Here is a 24,966-nt window from a genome sequence, read left to right as displayed (position 1 = left end):
TACTTAGCTGAACAAGGCTGAACGTCCACAACATACCTATCTGACAATGCGCAGATTTGGTTGTAAACTTAGTTTACTATTAGAGCAACATTATGCAGTTATTTCACACAGAAAAATCGAGTTGATGTAACTAGTGCCTTGTTTCAGTTCAGTGCTTGGGACTGTGCAATCCGAGCTGTGGTCAAGACATTTGAGATTGATATGCTTTTTTTTGTTCATAACGTAGAGCAGGTTTGTGAAATGTGTTGGTGGGTACTGGCTCATTAAGTATTGCACACATGCATGTATAATTTAACATTCCACGCATTGCATGAATAGGTGGATTTATGCAGTTATGACACCTGTTTATGTGAGACCTGTATGTGTGTATGTGTGTGTTTTCAAGTTCAATTGGAGGAAGCAGCTTCATTGTTTGAGACCTTTGCTCCACTTCACAGGACATTCCCCACCGAAGGCAGTGATGGCGAACGAGACGTGGCCCTCATACGCCTCCCATCATCTGCTCCGCGGTGACCCTTTCGCCTCAAAGCTCTCCAAAGAGGCGGATATCGTTGCAGCTTTTTACATCTGTATCATAGGTCAGTCTCTTGTTGTGAAAAATGCTTGTCTTTGTTGCTGCAATCAGGTTTAGTGCAAATGTTTTAGGCAGGTTAAAGAAAACAGATAATAGGAGTCTGTGGCATGGAATAAGTGCTGATATCTGATATAGGAAAACACATGACTTTACGTGAGGCCATTAAGACGGAGTTCAGGTTATCTTTGTCACGTGAGTTGGTGGATTTCTGCAGAAGCTGTTGTGCAGGACACACAGGAAGCTGTGTTGAGGCTTTGGGTTTATTTTGGCTGACTGAAAGTAAACATCACATCATTGGTCCACACACAGCTGTGCACAGGGTTTTGTCTTTAGCAGCGTCTTCATGTGTCTGAAATCGAAATATGAAATACATGGTCACGCCAGAAACTGGTAAAGCCTGAAACTGTCCGACACTGATATACCACAGCGTAAACAGTTAGAAAGTGAACCCAGTATAGAGAAATGACCATTAGCTGTTGTAAAATACTGTAGCAGACACAGTGGTATGTGTGCAGCTAACTGATAGCCACTAAAGCTGACTAGCACTGCAGAGGGAACAAGGACAAATGTTATAATAATGCTAAATTCAATTCATTTGCATTTGTAAAGCAACAAGGCATAACATACACAATCTTAAAGCACTTATCAGAATGTGCTCAAGACCATACAATGGAACAGAGGGAAACCTGGCAGTTCCCATCAAGAGCATGTACTTGGACTCAGGGTGGGCAGTGGATAGAAATGGGGGAGAGAGTAATAACAAAATACGTCTGCTAGTTTACTGCTAAAACTCAGTGAGGTAGGAGCTGCCATGCTACATAACATGACATGAGTGTTCAATCTTAATATCATGCAAATACATACATTTAACAGCGAAAATGTGCCCTTCTATGGACAATCATATAGACCGCAGACTTTAGACTTATGAAAGCAGGAAAATCACAGCAAAATGAATACAGTCAACGATGGCTCGGTTTCATTTCAGTGAGCTAACATGTTCGGTTGCAGATGTACGGCTCATATCAATGGTGAAATAGGTACTTAGATCTTCAATATAATCCAATACATCGATAGCACAATGTACAACTATTACACTACAAGTATAAGTCCTGCCTTCAAATGATTCTTAAGAAAAAGTACATTAAATAAATCTGTAAATGAATTAAATAATTAAATAATGGCAGCAATTACAACGCTTTGACAGCAAATTAAATTACTGACTTTTCCTGGTATTTGAATGCTGATAGAGGAGATAAGAGTTGTATTTTAGATGCATGGATAGTAATAGCTGCTGCATGACAGTTACATGCATTTTAAACAACGAATGAGCTTCTACTAGCTCTTTAACCTTCTGGTTGTATTTGGCCATGGTTGGGAGACAAAGATGCAAATCAATGAACAGGAAAGCTTTATCGAAATATTGGATGTTTGCAATGATTAGATGATCAGGGCTGGGGCCACAGGGGTGGACATGGACACTGGTAGTTGGCTTGTTTATGTAATGGAAGGATTATTGAACAGGCCTCAGAGGTGTTATCCAATCAGAGGCATTTTTATGTAGATGTAAACCCCGCTATATTAAAACTGCAGTTTACATGTATAACACGACAGGGTGTTGATTACGGGTTGGAGCTAAGTGCACAATGCAAAATGACCACATGGTGGTTTCAGGTTGCAGCCAATCATTGATACTGAGTATTCGAATATATATATTAAAATTGACTTCCATTTATTTCTTGTATTTGCGTTATGTTTGGTGTTTAATTTACCAGTTTAGCCGTATCAGACTTTGATGTGTTATTTTATCTATTGACAATATGTATTTTGTTCTTTGATTTACTTTAAACATTGTGCTCTCTTACAATTGGCACCATTAGTACAGGGGCAAACTCCAGATAGACACATTGACTAATGATGTTATGTGTTGTTATCAATCTCAGAGCAGTGGAAGTGGAAACTGGCACAGGCTTTGGGAAAAAAATATAACTAATTTAGCATTTATTTGATAGCCAAAGTATGGATATGAGTGTTGGAAATAGTTAATGATCAGAAATCTATAAACGCACAATCAATTATCTATTGTCAGTCAGATGACGCACAACATTCAGTGGGAATAGAAAAGCTGGAGCTGAAAAATTGGAATTCTGCCAGGAAGATTTTTCCCAGCTGGTGAGGGATCTGTGGGTCCCTCACACTGCACAGTCTCTAGCGTCCCTTGTGGATTTGATACACAAGGGACCCCCCCACACACACAACGTTTTTCCTTTTAAATGTTTTGAATAGTTGCAGCAGCTGGTGACACAGAAAAGTCACTGTGGTTTTAGCCATGTGCTGTTTTTATGTTTTTAAAGATAAAGCCTTTCTTTCTAATTTGGTTGGATGCATATCCTACATGTAAAATGTTCTAATAGGTCTCTCACATACATATATAAGCTTTACATATGTCACAGTGCTAGTGTGTGGGTTAGTGGTTCCTACAACCTAGATTAATCTACATTATACCATTTGCTACTGTCTCTTTTATTTGAAGAGTGGGAGAGGAATGAAAAACTTCTTTACAATGTAATAGCATTGCATTGCAGTCTGATATCACATGGAAGGCCGGCCAACATTAAGATAAGATAGGGTGAGCTATATTTAATTTCATAAAACTGAATAAGGAGGTACTGTAATCCAGACTGCATGTAATGTGTAAATATGACTTTTTATACTTTTACCGTACAGCTAAAAGATTTGACTGAGATACACTTATGGTTTCTTAACTGAAATATAAATCAGTGGGAGCAGCTACCTGTGAACTGCCTGCTGCAGCTTGTCTCACTTCCTGCAGTTTTCTTTCTTTTATTCTTTTAAAGAACCTGCAGGGCCATTTTATAATTTTAAAGTATAATACCATTTGCTCTGTAGGTGCATCCCTCCCAGCCCAGCAGTACTTGCACACACTGTAACGGCTGGCTCTTACACCGAGCAAAATAATGGACGCAAGACCAAGAAAGACTATTAATGCATAGAAGTTTATTGAAATAACCCCCTGAATAATTGCTTGTTTACCAGACACCACAATGGCGTCGCTGCAGCAGAGTAGAGAGAGACAGCCGAACAAAGGGCCTGTATATATAAGCTCAGCACACTAGGCGCCTGTCAATCAGACGATCAACCTCGTGGAAAGGAGGGACAAAAGGGAGTCCAAAACAAAAACAGGATGTAACAACACACACTGGCTCTCACAGCAAATGTCTGTAAGGAACAAGATAATCCTGAAGAAGCTTCGTTAAATCAAAGGCCTGACAAGAACATTTTAATCTGCACGTTGGTCGGTGGAAATGCAGAACCTACGCAAACACACACTCCCAGAAAGCCTTTTATCTGTCAGTGGGCTGATGGAGCTCTGCAGACACACTGGCAGTTGCATGTAAATGTATTTAACGCCAGCTATCATAGAATTAACAATTTCAGTTTCCAGTTGTAGTTATCATCTGGCTTCAGCTCCTGCATGTGTACCACTGGTATCACCTCTACTTCCTATGTCCTTTGTTTCTTTGTCAGTGCGGGGATGATCACACTAATCACTTTTCTTATTGAATTAACAGCAGGATAAAGCAGCAGAAATGTGGAGATGTGTCAACAACATAGAGATCCCAGCGGCTGACAAACCGAAACATTGCTCGACAACGCAGTGGTTGATACACTCCTCTGTGCGAGCTCCAGCTGTCAGAGCTTTGTTGCTCACATCTGTCTGAGTCTTGTACACTGCGTCGGCCTCCTATATAACCAGTCCACTCAGCCTGGATTCAAATGAGCAGCATCGGACAAGGCAGCTTGTGCAGAGGGCATACGGGTTGGCAGATGCTAAGAAACTTCAGGGATCCCAAACTTAAAACTGAGCCGGTACATCAGGTAAAACTCTGGAACATGAATAGGAAACTCAACCGATCTAAACTGAACAGACAAGATGACAGATATAACAGACTTGGGAGAACAGATCCTAAATAAGGGAGGTAGTAATGATTGAACACAGTCGAGACACATGAGGGCGAAGCAATCACAGAAGCTATAACCAAAGACAGGAATTCAAAGGTAGGAAACTTCAGAGTAAAGCCGCAAGTTAAAAGTTAAAACCACTGAAATATAAATCCTAACAGTCTAATTAGAGAACATTCATCCAATATTCACTGCCACTATTATTCTCTGAGAAATCAATGAAAATGTTGCAAAATGCAAGATCTCGCCATGTTAAAGGAAATTCATAGATCCGCCCCCTGATCCGGATCAGCACCAAATTTAAACGAGTGGGTTCTTCCCTGATCCATACAACATCCTTCCAGCAAGTGTGTGGAAGCACATGGCAACTTGTGCTTTAAACAGTAGGTTCAGAAATGTCACCCAGTGTTTGGATCTGCTATTTTGTGAAATATATAAAAAAGTGTATGACAAAAATTATTTGATTTTCTCTCTTGCAACTTAGTCAAAATATCCTTCATTTCAATAATGCAGGACACATTCATCCAGGATGACATGATTGTGTTAATCTGCTCTCATTAATCCACCTCAATGTGTGTCTTCACTTTTCAATTTTGCAGAATTGATGTTGGAAATTTAATTATTGTTAAATAAAACACCTTTAAAAACTGTTTTACGCGTTACTGAGGTGCGAAAGTTCATGTATAGACTTCAGTAAAATACAGCAAAGTGCAAGAACCTGACTTAGCATAACAGATCGTAACATATGCACATCTGAAGGTTGTGACTTAAACATCCAATTCATTTAAAAATCTGATCTGTGTAGCATGTCTTGTCCTCTTTATTCGTTTTAATGCCATCATCTCTTCTTCTGCTGGGAATTAGAGGCACCTGACAGGTGAATTAGCCCCTCCAGCTGTTTATCTCCATGCACTCAGCTTCAGGCCACTATAGTGGATGAAAGCCCACTTTCATTTGATCATTAGTTTGGTCATTTTTCTTTAGCTTATGTTTTGGATATTTGTTTAAAATGTGTGTTACATTTGGATGTAAACCTGACCACTGAGGGACATTAGCATTGTCCTGATCAGAGCAAAGTGGATGTTTGATTGAAGAAACAGAAACACTGTCCTGCCTGTTGCACATCTGCATTTTCCCCTTTGCAAAAAAGGTGCAAGGCTGTGAAGGACATTGGTCTCTCATCACATCACAGCTCAGCACATCTCCAGATGTCCCCATGGTGGCTGCAGCAGCACTTAGCAGCATTAGCAACAATAGGATGTGAAGTGAAAGAAAGTGGATATATATCTTATCTATAAATATATATATATATAGATCAGGAGGCATACATGATTGATGGCTGCAGAGGATCAGCTGATCACTGCTCCATTAGTGTGTCAAGCTTTAGCCTCTATACAAAACACACTATCTGCAGATAGGTAAGAGAGGAGCTCCACTCAATATGCAGGCAGAGGAAGAGGCCGCATGATGTGCTTTGGGGTACATGCAAGTCATTTTTTCTATCTATTCACATTCCCTGTGCGTTTTTCCCAGGTTCCATGAGGCATAGCTCCTAAAGCCCCGTCTTGGCTGACAGCCTCTCTTTGCTATTTTTTCCTGATACAGTGCATCATATGAGTGCATTGGAAATGCGAAGATGTACAATACGCTCATTGTGTTATTCATTCATTTAATTAGCCCTTTTAATTGAACTGTCCCCGTAAATAATTGGAATGAATCAGGTTTATTTAGTCCTGAAAAAGATATTTGTGCAGATCAAACAGGCTGAATGGGAAACAGCCGACAGGACAACAAGATCATGACGGAAAGGTTCATTCTTTTGAACCCATGGCCACGTTTTTTTTATGTAGAAACCTGCGAGGCCAGAACAGAAGAGGTTTTCTCTGCTCTGCCTCTGAGCTGCTCAGTGGACAGAATCTGTGCTTATTTTTGTAAGCTCCAAGAAAAAAATGTACCTGCATCAATAGATTGCATAGATAGAAGAGATAAATGGTACAACGAATGCATTTATATAGTGCTTTAACAGTCTCTTCGACCACTCAAAGCCCTACTAATACAGTTGACATTCAGTCATTCACACACATTAGCATAGTGCTTCTGTATCTAGCTCTTTGTCTATCATTAATGCATTTCATTCATTCATTCGCTGCCAGAACAGTCATCAGGAGCAGTTTGGAGTTCATGTGTCTTGCCCAAGGACACTTTGGCATTTGAACGGGACAAGCTGGGTATCCAACCACCAATCCTCCGATCAGCGGACGACCCGCTTTACCTCCTGAGCCACAGCCCATCTGTAAGCTTGCTCTACTATCAATGTTTACATTCCTCAGGGTGGGAAATTTAACACATTCTACGTTGACTCTCAAAACATTACCAGTAGGCTGGAGGGAAATTGGATTTGTATGACTCTGTGTTGGCCAAAGCCATGGATAGAGGCATTATGTTGTCTGGAGTTTCCTCAGATTTAGCACAAAGGTTCACTTCGAGAATATGAAGGATGAACTATTTATACTTTTGTGGTCAATGGTCAGAGGATCAGGCCACTGACTCAGGGCTGTAGTAGGACAGCCTTGAGGTTTCACGATTTAGAGCAGCCTATATATACATATATATATATATACAGTGTGTGTGCGTGTGCGTGTGTGCGTGCGTGCGTGTGCGTGTGCGTGTGCGTGGGGTTTAGGCTTTCTAGGAAATATGTCATTTTTTAAGCTCTGTTTTCACACACACACACACACACACACACACACACACACACACACACACACACACACACACACACACACACACACACACAGTGGGTTGGTTAAGCTAAAATATAGTTATTAAAAGGGAGAGTTCAGCCAATTCACTCATTATCTACTCACAACTATGCCGGTGGAGGGGTGGGTGAAGTGTTTGACTCCACAAAACACTTCTGGAGTTTCAGGGTTAAACAGCGAAGCAGCCAAAAGTAACATGGGGACCACTTCTTCCAACAAAAAAAAAACAAACTGAAAATAAGACAGAAAATGCCTCCATGCTGCTCCTGGGGCTTCATAAGCCCGGACATTCAAATTCGACTTGAAACAAAGTAATTTACACCATACGCAAAAGCAGGAAGATGAAGTGACTGTACAAAACTGTGCTGCCAGGTTGGAGATGTAATGGTAAATGGTTTGGATTTGTATTTATATAGCGCTTTTCTATTTTTGACGACCGCCCAAAGCGCTTTACAGTACAGTTTGCCATTCACCCATTCACACACACATTCATACAGTGCATTTATTAGCAGCACCTCGGCATGCAGATGGGGAAGACTGAGCTCGAACTGCGGACCTTCTGGTTGGGGGACGACCGCTCTACCCCTCAGCCATGTGTCATGTAGCAGCAAGATCAATATATGAAGCATCGTCTCCTGTCATAGCAAGTCTGTGTTCTTTCAGAATGAGCTTTTATGGCCTGATATAATTAATTGTTTCTGTCAATGAACATGCACAATAATAAAGTAGACATGCAGCAGAACAACAACAACCACGGTCAAATTGAATTAATTTCATTTGATTCAATCAAAAAATGTGGCTCAAGGCGCTCAACAAGCTCTACAACATCCGCTATCCTTAGACACTCAACTCAAGCTGTCTGGTGAACGTTTTATTTGATCATTTCTGTTATTTTAAGGCACTTTATTAAACATTCAGCTCCATTTTTATTGATTTGAATTACAGGAGTCCACACTCTGTACTTCCTCTCCCTGGCTGACATACAGGACAGGGAGCCTACTGTTCCTCTGGTAGTCCATCACTAGCTCAATAATTTTGCTGATATTGAGCTTCAGGTGATAGCAGTCCCACTGCATGTGACAAAGCTTCCAGCAGTCCTCTGTACTCCTGTGTAAAAATAGTCTCCAAATGAAGGCTCCATGTTTCTCTCAATAAATGCCTCCAAATTCTTCACTACATTTGCTCTATGAGTCTGTAAAGACGGATGGAAACTGTAACTGTACTGGTTGGCAGAGGCGCATAACCATCAGGTGGTAACTCCATTTCTGTTATGGCTTCATTTCATTATTCCTAAATCATTTTCTATTTACCCTTCAAATCCACTTCAAGTCCAATATCCACTTCCCGTTTAGCTCTTGGACAGCTTATCGCTAACCTTGCTTTAACCTAGTAAGCTTTGTAGTGCATTGCCTTTATAAAATGTATATGGCTAATGTGTTCGCTTTAAAGCATTTCCGTGATGGAGTCATCACACATTTACACTTAAAGTCAACTATACTGTAAGATTTAGGTGAAAGGGATCTATTGGCATTTAAATACGTTATATTTAAATTGGGAGCTGGTCCTCTCTACAGGAGTCCAGACTGGACAAACTAAACACCTTTTGAGTTTTTTGGCAAGTGAAGGCTACCACAGGTTCTCCTTCATGTTTATAAGTGGAGGGTGAGGTGAGGGGTACTCAGCTGCAACATGCAACTTCACCACTAGATGTCACTAAATTCTACACACCGAAGCTTTAACCTTGTCCGCCATTGTTGCCATGTTGTTTTTGTGTGTGTGTGCTTGTAGATTAGTCGGAGCAGCAGTAAAGACCTAAAAGAAAGAATAAGCTACAAAGTAGACAACTGTGTATTTTTAAATGACTCTATTCAAATTACACACAGAAAGTTTATTTATGAATAGTTCTTAGAAAGATAAAGAATAAAACATGCACTCTCTCGCATGGTTGCATAATCATGACGTGTTGCACATGATAAACAGTGTAAAGCTGTACAGTGTAAGTACAATCTTTCACTTTTTTCACATTGTTTAAAGATGTAGAAAACCCTGTCAGGTTCACTTTGTCAGTTCACATTAGAAAAAATATACTCGGTGTACTGAAAGAACTGGCAGATCAAAATTAAGTCAAAATCGTATATGTTGGTCTTGTCACATTGCTGCATTCTGGTCTCATTGTTGAGCTCAATAAATGTAACAGTTTTTACACAGCCGACCATCAGAATCGGTGAAGCTGTTATGTCAGGCCATTATATGGTTGCTCCTGTGTGCAATTATTAACAGAGTGGATGTAGAATGGGGTCGATATCGGTGGAAATCTATCATTCTTCACCACTCTTATTTCTCTCCCTCATTATAGCCTATAGTCTGTTGTGTGCTGGAAATGTCAGGACCTTTTTTCACATTTCAATCCAATTTTCATGGCATGAATATGTTGCTGCCAGTGGTTGTCGAATGCCTGATGTGAATTGTTTACCCTTAAGCTTTTACTTGTCATGTTTCATTCATGGTGGGTCTGTAGACAACGCAAGAAAAGCAGCTGATTATCTAGGTTTATTTGCATTTGAAAAAGATCAAACATCCCTGCCCCTTTTTCACCACTACATTCCGACAACAATCAAAAATTATTTCGATTGTAACATTGTGGAGATATTTCAGACGTCACACACACACACACACACACACACACACACACACACACACACACACACACACTTGGTTAAACTAATAGCAACTTGTTATGGAGAAGCTAAAACGACGTGGCACGATGACACCATTGTATGAATGGAGTGCTTTGTTGTTGTTATCAGGAGTGCCCCTCTGTTTTTAATCACAGTATTTCTTTAAAAACCAGTGGAAAAGGATTTCTAGGAAAAATTTAATTTGAATGTTTTTATGTTGTGGCTGAACTGAAGATCATTAAAAAGTAAATCAACCAAAGGGCAGAAGGAGCCTGATTCATTCCTCAAATTAGTACATAAAAAAAGACAAGCGCCACATTTCCACAATGTTTTCCACATTCTTTTTCATTGTTTTCCGCTGGCTCTCTTTTAAAGATGTCATTTCATGTGAGCTGTCACTCAAGCTCGACAGCTCCTCACCGCCTCAGTCCTCGCCTGGTCCTCTTAGATGCACAAACAACAGTGACTAGAGGAAGACTCACGTGGCCTTTTAAACGCAATAACTGGCCTGTGTCTGAAATGAATCCTTGAAATTGTAGGCAGGGTGTAGTTGTGCACAGCTGTGTTTCTTGTCTGTGAAAGGTGACACAATGCATTGTGGGATTGTTTGCAAAGAATTGACCTACAGTAAAACTTTACCGTTCAATGGAGGACATTGTTGTTTTAAATTTCACACTGAATTATATAAAGTAGTACATTTTTGGACACTGAGCCACGCTTGTATTGTGTGGACATGTCAACATATTGACACACACACACACACACACACACACACACACACACACACACACACACACACACACACACACACACACACACACACACACACACACACACACACACACACACACACACAATGAGAAAAAAGTAAATTCAGTACAATCACTGCAGTTGCTTCCACATCCACTTATAGATTCAACACTAGGCGTGACACTGGTTATTTATCTTTCATGTTTTAATTGGGTAATTTACTCTCAGCCTTAATGCTGCATAACAAGATGCACTGAGAGGTGCAGTGATGGGGAAGATTTCCATGGCTACAAATTGCGAGCTTCAGGCCTTTGAGCTAATTGCCATTGTTATTGAGATCGTTGGAGCAGATCTGAGCAACAACTCTGTTGTACAACACCGAGCTACAGTTGTCCTATCAAGAGAGTCAGTGTTGTGGCTGTAAAAAAAACAAGCTCATGTTCAGGATGAATTGTTGTGTGGAAGGAGACAGACAGAAGTACAGAAAGTGTGGTAGAACGACATATGTGTTTTGTAATTATTTGTGTAGGATTTACTGTGATTATTAAGAATCCCCGATTGTTTGCTGAGCTGGAGAGACATACACCCCTGAAGCCGAGATGATATCCAGAAGTCTGTGAGTCAGTTGTCAGTCAGGCCATGTTCATGTGTTTTGGGGGCGTGGCTTTGACAAGAGGGCTAATAGTGGTGGGATGCATCGGATGTATATCTTCAAAGTGTAGCCTGCTCTTGCCATCTTATCCAGGATTATCAACCCTGACCCTGGGCGGAGCTGTGGCTCAGGGGGGAGAGCGGGTCATCCAGATTCCAGAATCCTGAATCAGAAGGTCGTCAGTTAGATTCATCTAACTGACGAGCAGCAAGATGCTGAAATTGAAACCCCTGACCGCTGTGCTGGTAGCGTATGATTGATGTATGATAGACAAGTGCTGCACATAGATACACTGTAGGAGTTTGTGTGTGATTGGGTAGATGGCAAAACTGTACTGTAAAGCGCTTCAAGAGTTTAATAAAATAATTCTAGTTCTTAATTCCAGTTCTTAAAGAGAAAACAGGAAGGAGATTCAAACTAATGGGAGAGAACTATAGGTACATACACTTACAAAGCTCTGTAGCACCTGTAGAAGCAGGTTTGGTTATTAACAGATATACTGTTATTAATAATTATCAGGGCTGGTTATTTATATTAACATAATTTGTAAATTTGGATTACTAAATAGGAGGCACCACTTTGGTATAAGGGTCCAATAACATAACTGTTGCTACAATCTCTTGGCAATCAACTAGAAGTGTCAATATTTTGGGAAATATCAGTAATGTAACAATCCAGTTGGCACACAGGGCGAATACAGAAATAATTATAAAACAATCACTGATTAAAGCACAACAGAATTTATCAACCGCAACAATATTCCTATAATAACTTTCAATTAACAAAGAACTCTTATCCAACTGCAGCTACAACAACAAACAACCATACGTAAGCACAAGCATCCATAATCTCATAGTGTGCATGCATGTGTGTGTGTGTGTGTGTGTGTGTGTGTCGTGCATGCATGCTTACGTGTCTGTGTGTGAGTTACATCAGGGCGTTTTGCATTGCTCCTCAGGTGGTCACGACTAGCTGGTTTATTTAGGGCAGCAGGAAAACAGTGAAGCCGACTCAGGTGGAGGAAAAACGTGTTATCTTTTGTAATCCTGCAGGCAGTGAGAGAGATCAGTTGATGCTGGCAGCTGTCTCCTTCCAGATCTGAAGCCTATTTGTTGAACACAAACAGTCTTTTACTCGACCTGCCTCTTATTGAGGCTGTTTTCAGACATGACAGACACGGGTCAAGACTTTCTCCAGAGGTCGCCTTATGCACATGAACAATGCAGCAGGATAAAACCAACAATCATCTGAAGGATTCAGGCGAGGGGTGGAGCAGCAGGCAGAGGCAGGATGTAACACATTCGTTTTTTGTTTACAGCACATCAACACCATCCTTGTCTTGTAACCACCACAAATTCTCTTGAAATCATTGTCGGTGTCTTCTATGTGGGTGGCTCCTCATTTTCATCCTGATATATTTGTATTATTTTTGTCACTTTTGTGTCTGTTGAGTGTTGTCAAATTACATCAACACACCCACTCGCTCGAGGTGAACCCCACAGAGGTACCTTTTTGTCTGAATAAAGTCTGAAGGATCTCTAGAGTTCGTCCACCCCCCACACAGGAACGGCTTGGTTTCCCTGAAAGCTGACTGACGCTCTGCAGCTCACAAGCAAGAATGTCAACGCAGTGCAAAAGTTTCAGCAAAAGGTTCTGATAATATACCGACCATGCAGAGAAATGCATCTGTGATTCATCGCCTGTGAAACCACCGGCACTCCCCATGTATATAAAACAAGTTGGTTCCATTTCCAAAAGGCAGTGCTGTGAACACGACATCTGAGATAATCTGATGACGTCTTTAAGACGCACAAAAAAACGTCACCGGCCCATCATCGCATTGTCAGACCAGAAACAGCGTAGTTACACCACATTTCCATACAGTTTAACGTACTAGCCATGCTAACTAGCTGCTAGCCATCATGCAGGCCCGTTTTTTAAGGTTACAAGAGATACATTTGTCAACGGTCTCAGAGGCTCTGACAGTGACGGGAGCACCAACTTGCACTAAGCAACACACCCACGGGCACATTTTGAAAGACAAAGACATTGTTACTTGTCCTATTAATAAATCGAGAAATCTTCTGTCTGTTCTTCTACATAATGCATAACAATAGAGGCGATAGCAAGCAATGTCTCAGATGTGTAAATTTATGTATGTAATGTATTTCATCAAACTTCTCTCTCTCTTTTTCTCTCTTGCAGGAATAATGTCTGCAACAGGGAATGGCTACGTCATTTATATGACCATCAAACGCAAGACCAAGTTAAGGCCTCCTGAGCTCATGACGGTTAATCTAGCCATATTCGACTTTGGCATTTCAGGTACTGTAAAACCTTTATGGACATTCGTTTTTTTAATGTCTTCATTGTTCTCGTCCATTTTGCTTGGTCACTCAGATGTGTTATCAATTTGTCAGCTTCACAGATCATTCAAAGGTGGAAGTGATGAGATATTAGTTAATGGTACAACAGCTTGGTGCATATTCTGTATGATCATCTGCCTTGAATATGCTGGAAGTTTTTTCTTCCTGTTGTTTCCGTTGAGGAGAACAATGGCTGTCGATAATTTAAATGTGATTAACTCTTGCGAAAGACAAACCATCCATGCATCCATCCATCTGATTTATCACATCTCCCCCTATCTCCCTTTAAATTTAGATTTAGGTTGGAATGTAGATGTACACGTGTTCTTTGATTAAACCAGTTTGATCTGGATGGATTATGAACGCATTAACTCTTTTCCTATTCTATAGGCTTTTTATGTGTATGTTTATAAGAGAGATGTGACGGTAACTAGATAGTCGGGTTGGATCTCTGGAGAAGTGAAATCATTCTGTGCTTGTGGGATGTCTTGTGATTTGAACTGCCACTGAGGGCAGTGGGAAAGTTCCTCTTGTTACTGAGAAATCAGCTACATTGGTTTGGTCTCCACTAAGTTGTGGTAAGTCAATACTGTTGAGAAGTGAATTCACATCTTCTTTACTTGGGTGTTTTGCGTTTTCATTATTCATTCACATGGTACCATAGGAAGAGGCTGTTAGAGGAATTAAATGATTTTCTTTCCCTGAGTTGTTTCCACTCTTGATAAAAACGGGCTGTGTATCTATTGACTGCTTTTTCATTAACTCTTGTGTTGTTTTTCAATTTCACTAATTGTATTCATTGTTTAGCACTGCATCTCAAAATGTCGTCCTCATGTATTTTAAACACGTTCTTTCTCCATTAGTAACTTTTGCAAACTGACGTGTTTCTGCATGACTCACTCGTTAATTCACAATTCTACCCTCAAGAAAGCTTTGACATTTTGATTTTGAGATTGTCCTCTGTCCTCACTGAATACTGGCACATTATGGAACAAGGCTTAACACAATTTTCCTACAGCTACTAATAAGGAACAGATTTTACACGTAAAGGTCACTTTATTGTCATGGAGAAATCTCCATTCACTTCAGTAATCATAGTGTGTTATTTTGAAAAACAGGAAAATAAACTGTCAAATAATGGTTTGGCAAGTGTGTAAGCTAGCGTGATGCATGTATAGAGCCGATCATTCACTAGTTGTTGCTCATAGGCCATTACACAGAACCACAGCATCACAACAACTCAGCGAGTAATAAAGTGTAGAAAATACATTTATTAAGGATGTTGACTTTGCCAATGCGTTTTTTTGGATGTACCCTTAGCAAATGATTACATCTCTATATAGAAGTGTACAACTCAGCAGAGGGCGGATCGAATGAGATAAAATACACAAATTCAAATTAACTTCAGTGAGTCTTGCTTCATATTTATTAGTAGTTAAGTGAAGAGACAATTCTTCATTCTGTTATTGTCCTCTTTTACCAATAATATCTGAGACTCAGAGAGGAGATCTTTCAAGATCATATGTGAACGTCTGGTCTGTGTGTATTCTGGTGTTGGTGCACCTCAGTGTGGGAAGCTGACCAGTGTACACCCTGCTCTGTGGAAACACAGTTCTGGTTAGCCGGGCTACCAGACCATGTGTTTCCCCTGGAGCTACTAAAGCACTTGGCCTGGCTCACAATAAATGTTATTGAACAAGTAGGCTCTCTTCTCATGCCTTGTGATGTGGTTGATGTCATCGGAATATGCTGAATAAGAGTTTTATTACAAAATGGACCATTTACCAGTTAAATAAGCATGTCCTGAATTTGCCTGTCTGATTCATGCTGGGCTGTTTTAAAGGCCATTTTCATTAGCTATAGATTTCTTCTGCATCACCATCTTCCTCATTCTGTCCATAGTTTGAAAGGATTCAAATGTATTATTTAAATAAGCTCTACAGCTATTAAATTATAAATTCTAACTCGCCCTACAATAACTCTTCCTTTCAATAATAATTCTCCATGAATCAAATTGGTTCAGTTTGTTATTACACCTCATCTCAGACCCATCTCTCCTCTCATTTAAATCTTTAAAGTACACGTTCCGACATTTATATAAATGTAGCTATTCCATATGTACACACTAATCTTGGCAGAAGTGGTTTCAGATACTGTGTACACTTTTAAATAGAACGAATTGCAAAGTGCCCTATGTAACAATATAATTGTTGTTAGTAGTTCATGTTGCTCGGGGCACAGACCAAGAGTAATGAGAGCTCGTTAGAGGTGAATGTACTGTGAAGACTGAGTTAAATAAAGTCACAAATTATGTTATACATAAGTGCTTGCATTGTCCTTTCTGTATGGTTTAGTGAGAACGGAACAGATTGAATCAGCCTGAAGCCATTATACTGTTATCATTGGTAATTCTGCTGCTGTGTTGCTCTGTATGAAGGTGCAAATTCTGTAATTCTTTAACTAAAGATGCCCAACCACTAAAGGAAACCTCTCTTGCTCATGTCAGGATGGAAAATCTGAAAAATAATCTTGTGATTTTAGATATTTATGAAAAAATATGTTTAATTTCATAGAAATTGCATGATTAAAACTAGTACCTTTTTTTTTTAACCTTGTGTACTTATACTTGTTATCCTCAGTGTTATAATCCTCACTAATCCTCCTCTGGGTGACCTGTTCTCTCGTAAAGCCTTTTATTAGTGTTCAACAGGAAACAAAGTGCTCTCTCTGATCATCATGACAATCATAATGTACTAAACGAAAGCAGTGTCATAAGCTGTCTAAAACTGGATAATAATATTTTAAATCAGGTTGCCAATACAAAACAAAAACATTAATGAGATTCAATACAAGTAAGATAGTCATAGCTGAGAGAGCACAGAGCAATCCAGACCAGACACTCTCCAGATCAAAGGATTTTCTGTCTAACACTGTGGTTCGGAGCAAATCATTTTGAGGACATTGGGGACATTTATAGGTCTCAGGTTGTGACCACCTCATGTAAACAATACCACCAGGTCATCACTTTTGTCCTTTACAAGATGAATCTTCAAACTCTGGGCTCATTTTAATGAAACCCACTATGAATATTGATGGCTCCAAGAGGATTAGTCATAACCCTACTATTGGATTGAAAGGGTTTTTCAATAAGAAGTGAAAGAAATGTCTCTTCTTGCCACCAGCAGGCAAAAATATTTAACGTGAGATTGCAAAAGCGTGAGAAGCTGATTATTCCTGTGCTCTCTGTATCGACCAGCATGACTTCTTAGATCTAGCAGCTCCTGACAGAGTTCCCAAATCACCCATTTAAAAAAGTAATTGCCCCCCCAAAACCTAGTTTTCGCAGACTTTTGCTAACAAGTCTTTAACATTACTGTGGAGGAGTGTCGGCCCACTATTCTTTGCAGTAGTATGTTCATTTTTGCGTAAGGACTTGCCACAGCAATGCAATTGGATTTAAGACTTTGGAGGCTGCTCCAAAACCTAAATTGAATTTATTTTGATCTATTCAGATGAGTGCTTGCTTGTGCTTCTGATCATAGTCCTGCTGCATATAACTCAAATGCACTTAAGCCTAAGGTCACGACTTGACGGACGAGCATTCACCTGCAGGAATGTTAAGAGGCAGGAGATGCAGCAGAGTAGAACTCAGGGTTCTATCGATGATGGCAAGTCTTCAAGGTCCTGAAGCATCAAAGCAGGCACAGGCAATCCCACTACCGCCACTGTGTAAAGTAAGACTGTGTGGATAAAGTCAATTCTTGTGCCAGCTGGCTTCAAGATTACAGTACAGAACAGTAGAATAGAATACAATGAAAAAACAATTAAGTTAAAAATATTAGTAAAGATAAGAATAAAAGTACAATTATAAGTGTATTCTAAATGAGCCATGTCTTCCAAACATGTAATTTTGACTCATCAGTCCACAAAATATCATCCCAAAAATGTGTGAGCAGTCAAGATGGGAGATGATCCTTTTAGTTGTTTTTGATCAACAGTGGTTTGCTGAGCAACTCTCTCATGGATGCCCTTTTGGTCCAGTGTCTTTCGTATTGTGGAATCAAGAACACTGACCTTAACTGAGGCAAGTGAGGCCTATAGTTCTTCGGATGTTTCTTTGGGTTCTTTTGAAACCTCCAGGAAGAATCGTTGAATCCCTCTTGGGGGAGTTTTGGTTAGCCAGCCACTCCCGTTTCAAGTTTTCCATGTGCTTTCTCCCTTTTCAGATTAATAGCCCTCACAGTGGTTGGAGAGATTTTTACCTTCAATAAATTGGATCATCATTTGCTTGGGTTATCTTTGTCTAATATTAAAATGAGTTTGATGATCTGAAACATTTTCCTGTTTCAAATTCGTTTGAAGAGGGGAATAGCTTTTCACAGCACTGGCTGTGTGTCAAGGACGAGGCAACAGTTATGTGACAGTCCTGCTTCTCAGCATTTCTCTACCTTGACTGCAGTGAATAAAAAGCTGTCCGTACAGTATGCGGGTGTACTGCCAATTCCATGCTGCTTTCAGCATCACTCAGTGATTTTAGTAGCCTCAGATATTTGAAGTCGTTCTTAACCTTGAGATGATAAATCTGCTGATTCATTTGCTGATTCTTCATCATTTATTTTGATGTTGGTTAATGATGTTTGTTAATCTAAATATATACTAAATACGAGTGGGATTGAAATGAAAGATAAGTCAGGAAACGTTGCTCAGTCAAACACACACATGCACCTTATTGTAGCCTTTTTATGCCTGTTACTATAACCACATGCTGCTGTTGTTGTTCACAAAGCTGCCACCTGTTATATAATGGCAGTATAATAATAAAAAATAAATACATAATTAAAACTAAAACAGAACAGATTTCAAGTAACATAAGAACATGTTAAAATGACATTTAAAATAAAAGGAAATAAAAAAGAAATATATCAAATTAAGTAAAACGTTTTATAAAAACAGAAAAGAAAGAAAGTGATGAAAATGTTAAAAGCACAGGAGTGCGGGGCAAGGGCAAGATCTAGTTAAAGGCTGAAGTAAAGAGAAATGTTTTCAGTTTTCTTTTAAAGAAGTTAACTGAACTAGCTTCTCTGATATCTAGCAGCATGGACGTAGTTTACAAAAGCTGCAGCTACATAAAGTTCACCGCCACCAAATAAAGTTGATGGAAGTGACAGGGAGTGAGTCCGAACTTCGAAGCAACTCATATTCTCCATTTATGTAATTATGTCATCAACAGGAGTTCGGAGACTAATGACAGCAGTGGTCGCTGTTACCAAGCTGGAAAAGTCTCAGGCCAAACAAAGCAGTTGCCTGATCTCCGGGGCTGAAGGTTTCTGTGCCGTTATTGTTGTGACTCAGAATGTGTAAACTTGATTAAGCCTCCGAACATGTGAGCAATCATTAGTACATGCCGCACTGGGTTTTCAGCGATTCCAAGAAACCATTTGGCTCATCGTGTCTCATGCAATCTTGCCTCCAGAGGATTTGGATGTTTATCTCTTTTGTGCTGCTCTGGCTTGGCTGGCCCTAGGCTGTTGGCCTGTCTTGCTCTCCAGAAAGATGGTTAGAGCCAGTAATTTGTGTTAATTGCAAAACAAATTTCACAAATTTGAGCATTTAGTGAGTATGTAGTGTTTGTTCTTCTCATTTAATATTTGAATGAAGTAATTATCGAAGTAATTACATTGAAGTAGTTACTGTGAATGTATTTTGATCAGATGATAAACAGCTGTGATAGAAGACAGGGCTGGAACTGAGTCCCATTTTGTGTCTCACCAAACAAGAAGGATACACCAATCAGCCAAATGAAGGCAACATAATCAGTTGACGTGTTGGGAATTGGTCTGTGAACCTGTGAGTCAAGAAGCGGAGGCCTATTTTCAGGAAAGAAGAGCAGACCACAACAGCAACCACAGCTTTGCGTACTTATCAACAGTCCTTCCTCTCTCTGCTGTTTCTCTCTTCTGTGCTGTTCAGTGACAAGGTCCTCAAGTCGCCTGTCGTCACAAGAGCTGCCACATGTATTTATGCTTTTTATCTTTCCAATCTGAAATAAGAGAAGGAGGCTTTTGTCATCAGCAGTACAAAATACTGACCAGGGTTTTTTTTCTGCCTGTCGCAGTTCTCTTGTCACGGTTGGGCCAGCGAGTTGAAATTGATCTCAGCTCAACAGACTGTGTTGAACTCAAGCTTGCACCACTGTATTAATGTAGATGAAGGTAAAGGTTTTTGATGCAGTGTTTACACTTTGAATAATTACAATGAGTATATAGCACATATCAAACAGGCAAATGGTATTGACAAGGTTTCCTTATTTATTTATTTATTTATTTGATCATTTTGTGTGACCAGACATGTACTGATGCTTACTCTAGTAAAAAAATTGAAATAATATTTCGTCAAAACCAAAATAAAGAGCAGAATTAACTTTTTAAATTTCATATGAAATAGAAGTGTGTCCCTGAATCATAAGAAGCGTCTCATTTACAGTGTGTAGAAACCTAAGATCTTGAGTTTCACTGCTGACACGTGGTGTTCTTTCGGAGGTTGATTCTAAGGAATACAAAAACGTGGCAGTGGGCAGGGAGTCAGAGCAATTATTAATGCTTCATCTATTAATGCGTTAACTTATGAAATGTTTCTGCTGCACATGTGAGCAAAGTTGGAATGACTGCTGCTCCATTTTTATGTGTTTGAAAGCATTATACTGTATGTGTTTTGTCAGTGAACTGTTGAATTTGTCCTCGACGAGAAAGTCTGCTTCTCCTCATTTATAATCTGGTTTCATTTATTTATTCACCATTCTGCATTTGGACTATATGAACCTTGTAGTTGACAGTAGATGGATGTCACAATAATACAAACATCATTCAGTCGTGATACTTACTGTTTACCAAAGGCCTAAACATAGTTTTATTACAAAACATTGATTCTATTTGTAATACATGGTGGAGACATTGAGGCAATGCAGATGGTGAGAGGTGAGGAAAATTATTTCATTTTAATCAATAATTGTTGCCCATGGAAGAGTAAAAGTTGATTTATTGAAGTTACTACTTAATAATTAATATGTGTGAATGTGAGAGTGGTTCTTGTCAAACTAATGTTAATTTTAACCCCTGTCTTCTTTGTTTACCATTTCCTCTCTTGTCCTAAACCCCACTCTACCATTCTACCCATCTCTTCCATTCTCCTCTTCATCTTCCCTCCTATTTCTATCTCACACCCATTTCCATTTACTTCCTCCCTCCTCATCTCCTTCCTTCTCCTTCTTTGTCCCTGCAGTGACGGGAAAGCCCTTCTTCGTTGTGTCTAGTTTCTCCCACCGCTGGTTGTTCGGCTGGGAGGGCTGTCAATTCTACGGCTGGGCGGGCTTCTTCTTTGGTTGTGGGAGCCTCATCACGATGACCATGGTCAGCCTGGACCGGTATCTCAAAATCTGCCATCTCAGTTACGGTATGTCAGTATCTCCTTTACAAGGGTCTCAAACAATGAAGTTCCATGAAGACCAGAGAAATCTCCTGTTCTACCACATCCCAGAAGTGTTTTGAGTCCACAAAACACTTCTGGAGTTTCAGGGGTTAACAGCATTGCAGCAGAATCCAATACAATTGAAGTAACTGGTGACCACGTCTTCAGACGTAATAAAACAACAGAAAAAACATCTCATGCCTCCATACTGCTCATGTGATGTCATTTAGGTGTCCCCAAGCCCTGACAATCAAATTCGACTTAAAACAGCATCATTTACACCAAGTTTTAAGCCTAAAAGTCCTCTGATATCTTGCGACGAGGTGCACTCAGGGACCGTCAGAAATGCTAACGTCCGCTAGCTTAGCCACTTCTGGTGGAACCTTTAACTGTGCCTTCTGTTGTCAAGAATTGATTTAAGGGTTATTAAGTTTTGGCTAATTGTCACGACAGTGAGAGGGCAGCAGTCATAAACCTGGTCTGAGAGTCAGGATTAAAGATAGAAAAGAAAAGGTATAAGAAAAATAAGGTTGGAGTGAGAGAATTAAGGTTACATTTCTGTGTAGATGTGTTTTTTATTACCTATCTCATCACTAGTCCATCATCCTTTCTCTCTTATATTTCCCCCTCAGGCACATGGCTCAAACGCCACCACATCTTCCTGTGCCTGGCATTTGTGTGGGCGTATGCAATGTTTTGGGCCACCATGCCCCTGATCGGCTGGGGAAACTACGCCCCTGAGCCCTTCGGGACGTCCTGCACGCTGGACTGGTGGCTGGCACAGGCCTCTGTGTCCGGCCAGACCTTCGTCATCACCATCCTCATCTTCTGCCTCATCCTCCCCACTGTCATCATTGTCTTCTCCTATGTCATGATCATCTTCAAGGTCAAGTCTTCTGCAAAGGAGATCTCGCAATTTGACACCCGCGTCAACAACAGTCACAACCTTGAGTTGAAACTTACAAAGGTGGGTGAGAGGCAGGAGGGGAGGTGAGGGGAAGAAAGTTCTGCTTGTACAGGAATCATGTTCAGGTCAACTTTGTGACAAGAGTACTGCTTTGTATCCTCTTCCAGGTGGCAATGCTGATCTGTGCAGGCTTCTTGATAGCCTGGATTCCTTATGCAATCGTGTCCGTGGTGTCTGCGTTTGGTGACCCAGACTCAGTGCCCATCCCTCTGTCCGTCATTCCCACCTTGCTGGCCAAGTCCTCCGCCATGTACAACCCCATCATCTACCAGGTTGTGGACCTGAAAAACTCCTGCGCAAGATCCTCCTGTTTTATGGCCCTGAAGAAACGCAGGCATTTTAGAAAGTCAAGGTAAAGAGGATTGTAATTGTTCATCTTTATTGATGATTAATTATTGCTGAAGCACATTGATGGATCAGGCAGAGCACTGGAGTTATGTTAAAGCAGTGTAGCTATCAGCATTTTCCACCAAATCGGTATCGTATAAACATTTTCCATGATTAAAGATAAGATGAAGATAAAAGATTCCATCTAATGCAAATCAACTGTTCAACATTTCCTATCTATCTATCTATCTATCTATCTATCTATCTATCTATCTATCTATCTATCTATCTATCTATCTATCTATCTATCTATCTATCGTTACGTGCCCATATGGCTTCTATATGAATACAATACTTATCTTTAGCAAAATAAGCAGCAAACTGAGTATTTCCATCTTGAAACTACAGTGAACCAATAATAGTCTCAAAAGAAAAACAGATTCCGACAGCCAGGATTTCATTCGTTACACACATTTAAGAAACCAGTTATGTCATCTTGCAGTTTTCCATATTGTTTGCACCATAGACCACTTGACTCGGCTGTTGAGTAAAACCATGGACCCCTATTGTTGCTGCCAGTAGTTCGCTTGCAGGATAACGTGGTTTATCGAAGGTTATTCTACACAAGGCCACTTTATCTATCAATTAGTAATTCTGTGACTCCCACATTCTGTCACATCTGTTGTACTTGACATTTGTATACATTTAATTCACGGAAAAAAATGTTACTTCTAACTTTTAGGGAAGAGAGATGACTTTTGGGGATTAATCAGTGCCAGGATTAAATTGCCAATCTTCAGTGTCTCAAATATATTTCGACTTTTTTTGTAGTATAATAACTATTTTTACCATTGTGGTTTAATTCTTTTAAAACAAAGGAATTTGAACAACACGCACAGCCTTTGTTGCTTAAACCAAAGCTTTAGGTGCAGTCAAAAGATGAAAGTAAAGGTAGTCGTGGCTTGAGGAAGTAAGACGTCAACAGCCAGATGTGCAGGATGAATGTGGACAATGCTGAGCTCAACTGAAACATCATTCACAGCTTTTGAATTAAAAGCCACAAACCAATCTCATCTTCAAGGGCATTTGGCAGTCAGGTGTCAACTCTGCAACCAACTCCATCATATGTGCAGACTCAAAAACCTTCCACACAAACAGATTATATAGTAGTGTTTTGCCCATACTATGTAAAGTGTTATATAACATGTATAAATTACACTGAACTAAAAGGAATCTCAATTGAACAGCTTAGTTGGCGGAGTGTTTCCATCTGACGCGCCTGTTTTCGTGTTCCCCGCAGGTTCTGCACCATCTCTGGCTCATTAAAGAACACAGCACCAGCCAAAGAAGCTCACATTGAGATGTGAGACAGACGCTTTAGACTGTGGGACCTCCTTACCTCATCTACTTTGGAAAGTTTGCCTTGTTCCCTGACCTCTGTGTCCTGCACTTACCCAGTCACGCGCTGCCTGACCTCATCAACTGTTCACCCTCAGTCTTGCTGCTTGTTTTTATGCCTAAGCTGGATTTGCATATGCTTACCACAGTTCCCCTCTTCCTCCTACTTGGAAACGCATCTTCCCCACAAGGTTCTCCTTCATGTGTGGAGCTGTGTTGTAATGTTCAGTCGTAACAACATACAAGTAATGTGTTGTGCGAACTCTTTGACTCTGTTTTTGTTTTTTTTCAGTATTTCAGACACACTGTCAGTTATGCTTTGAAAAAAAGAAAAAGAAGTTCTATTGGCTGACTTACTACAGTGTTGTTCTCATAATACAGCTCGACTCAGGTTTTTGAAATTGAGAACTTTCCAACTAGTCATGTCACATTAGAGATGTCATTTTTTTGTGAATCCAAACCTTGAAAAGAGTGTATATATATATATATATATATATATATATATATATATATATATATATATATATATATACATATGCTTTAAAAATGTAATTTAAACTTTTTTCAACATGTTTTTAAAGTGGAAGTGCAAATTAAAATTGAAAGAAAACACAAATCAACTTGATGTGAGCCATGTCAAATTGGGTGCAACCTTCAATCGTAAAGTCATATTTGTACTGTTTGTACAGGCTGTTGTCTTTTGTACCCTAACACATTGTATACAGTGGATATATACTAATGAGCACTTTAGTAGGAACACCTAATTGGCTGTGCAATTGTCCAATCAAAGAGCAAACATTCAGGTCAGGATCTTCAGCTAATGTCTATATCTAACATCTGAATGTGGAGGAAAATGAGATTTCAGGCTGGTATGACTGATTTCTGCAACTGCTGATCTCCTGAGATTCTCCGTTTCTGGAGTTTACTCAAAAAAAAAAACATCCAGTGAGCAGCAGTTCTGTGGAAGGAAACACGTTGTCAATGAGGAGAATGGTCAGACTGGTTGGAGCTGAAAGACAACATAACCACTCTTTCCAACTGTGGTGA

At 39.9% G+C, this 24,966-nt stretch overlaps 1 protein-coding gene across 1 annotated transcript; it reads left to right on the top strand.

Moving 5' to 3' along the window:
• The first annotated feature begins 386 nt into the window (after positions 1-386).
• On the top strand, positions 387-24,374 carry opn5 (opsin 5). The gene is made up of 6 exons (XM_035144195.2): positions 387-578; positions 13,603-13,722; positions 21,042-21,212; positions 21,860-22,194; positions 22,302-22,546; positions 23,822-24,374. The coding sequence occupies exons 1-6, from the start codon at positions 461-463 to the stop codon at positions 23,886-23,888; spliced, it is 1,056 nt and encodes a 351-aa protein (XP_035000086.2). The 5' UTR covers positions 387-460; the 3' UTR covers positions 23,889-24,374.
• Positions 24,375-24,966: the final 592 nt, after the last annotated feature.

Source organism: Hippoglossus stenolepis, chromosome 20, assembly GCF_022539355.2.
Source record: "Hippoglossus stenolepis isolate QCI-W04-F060 chromosome 20, HSTE1.2, whole genome shotgun sequence".
NCBI classification, from domain to species: Eukaryota; Metazoa; Chordata; class Actinopteri; order Pleuronectiformes; family Pleuronectidae; genus Hippoglossus; species Hippoglossus stenolepis.
Note: the sequence above shows the minus strand (reverse complement) of the source record. Positions and strands in the feature narration are given on the sequence as shown.

Excerpts from the sequence above, each read along its gene's own strand:
- opn5 (XM_035144195.2), top strand. The coding sequence starts at position 461 with ATGGCGAACGAGACGTGGCCCTCATACGCCTCCCATCATCTGCTCCGC. Across the intron at positions 579-13,602 it reads TTTTTACATCTGTATCATAG|GAATAATGTCTGCAACAGGG; the intron begins GTCAGTCTCTTG and ends TCTCTCTTGCAG. Across the intron at positions 21,213-21,859 it reads AATCTGCCATCTCAGTTACG|GCACATGGCTCAAACGCCAC; the intron begins GTATGTCAGTAT and ends TTTCCCCCTCAG.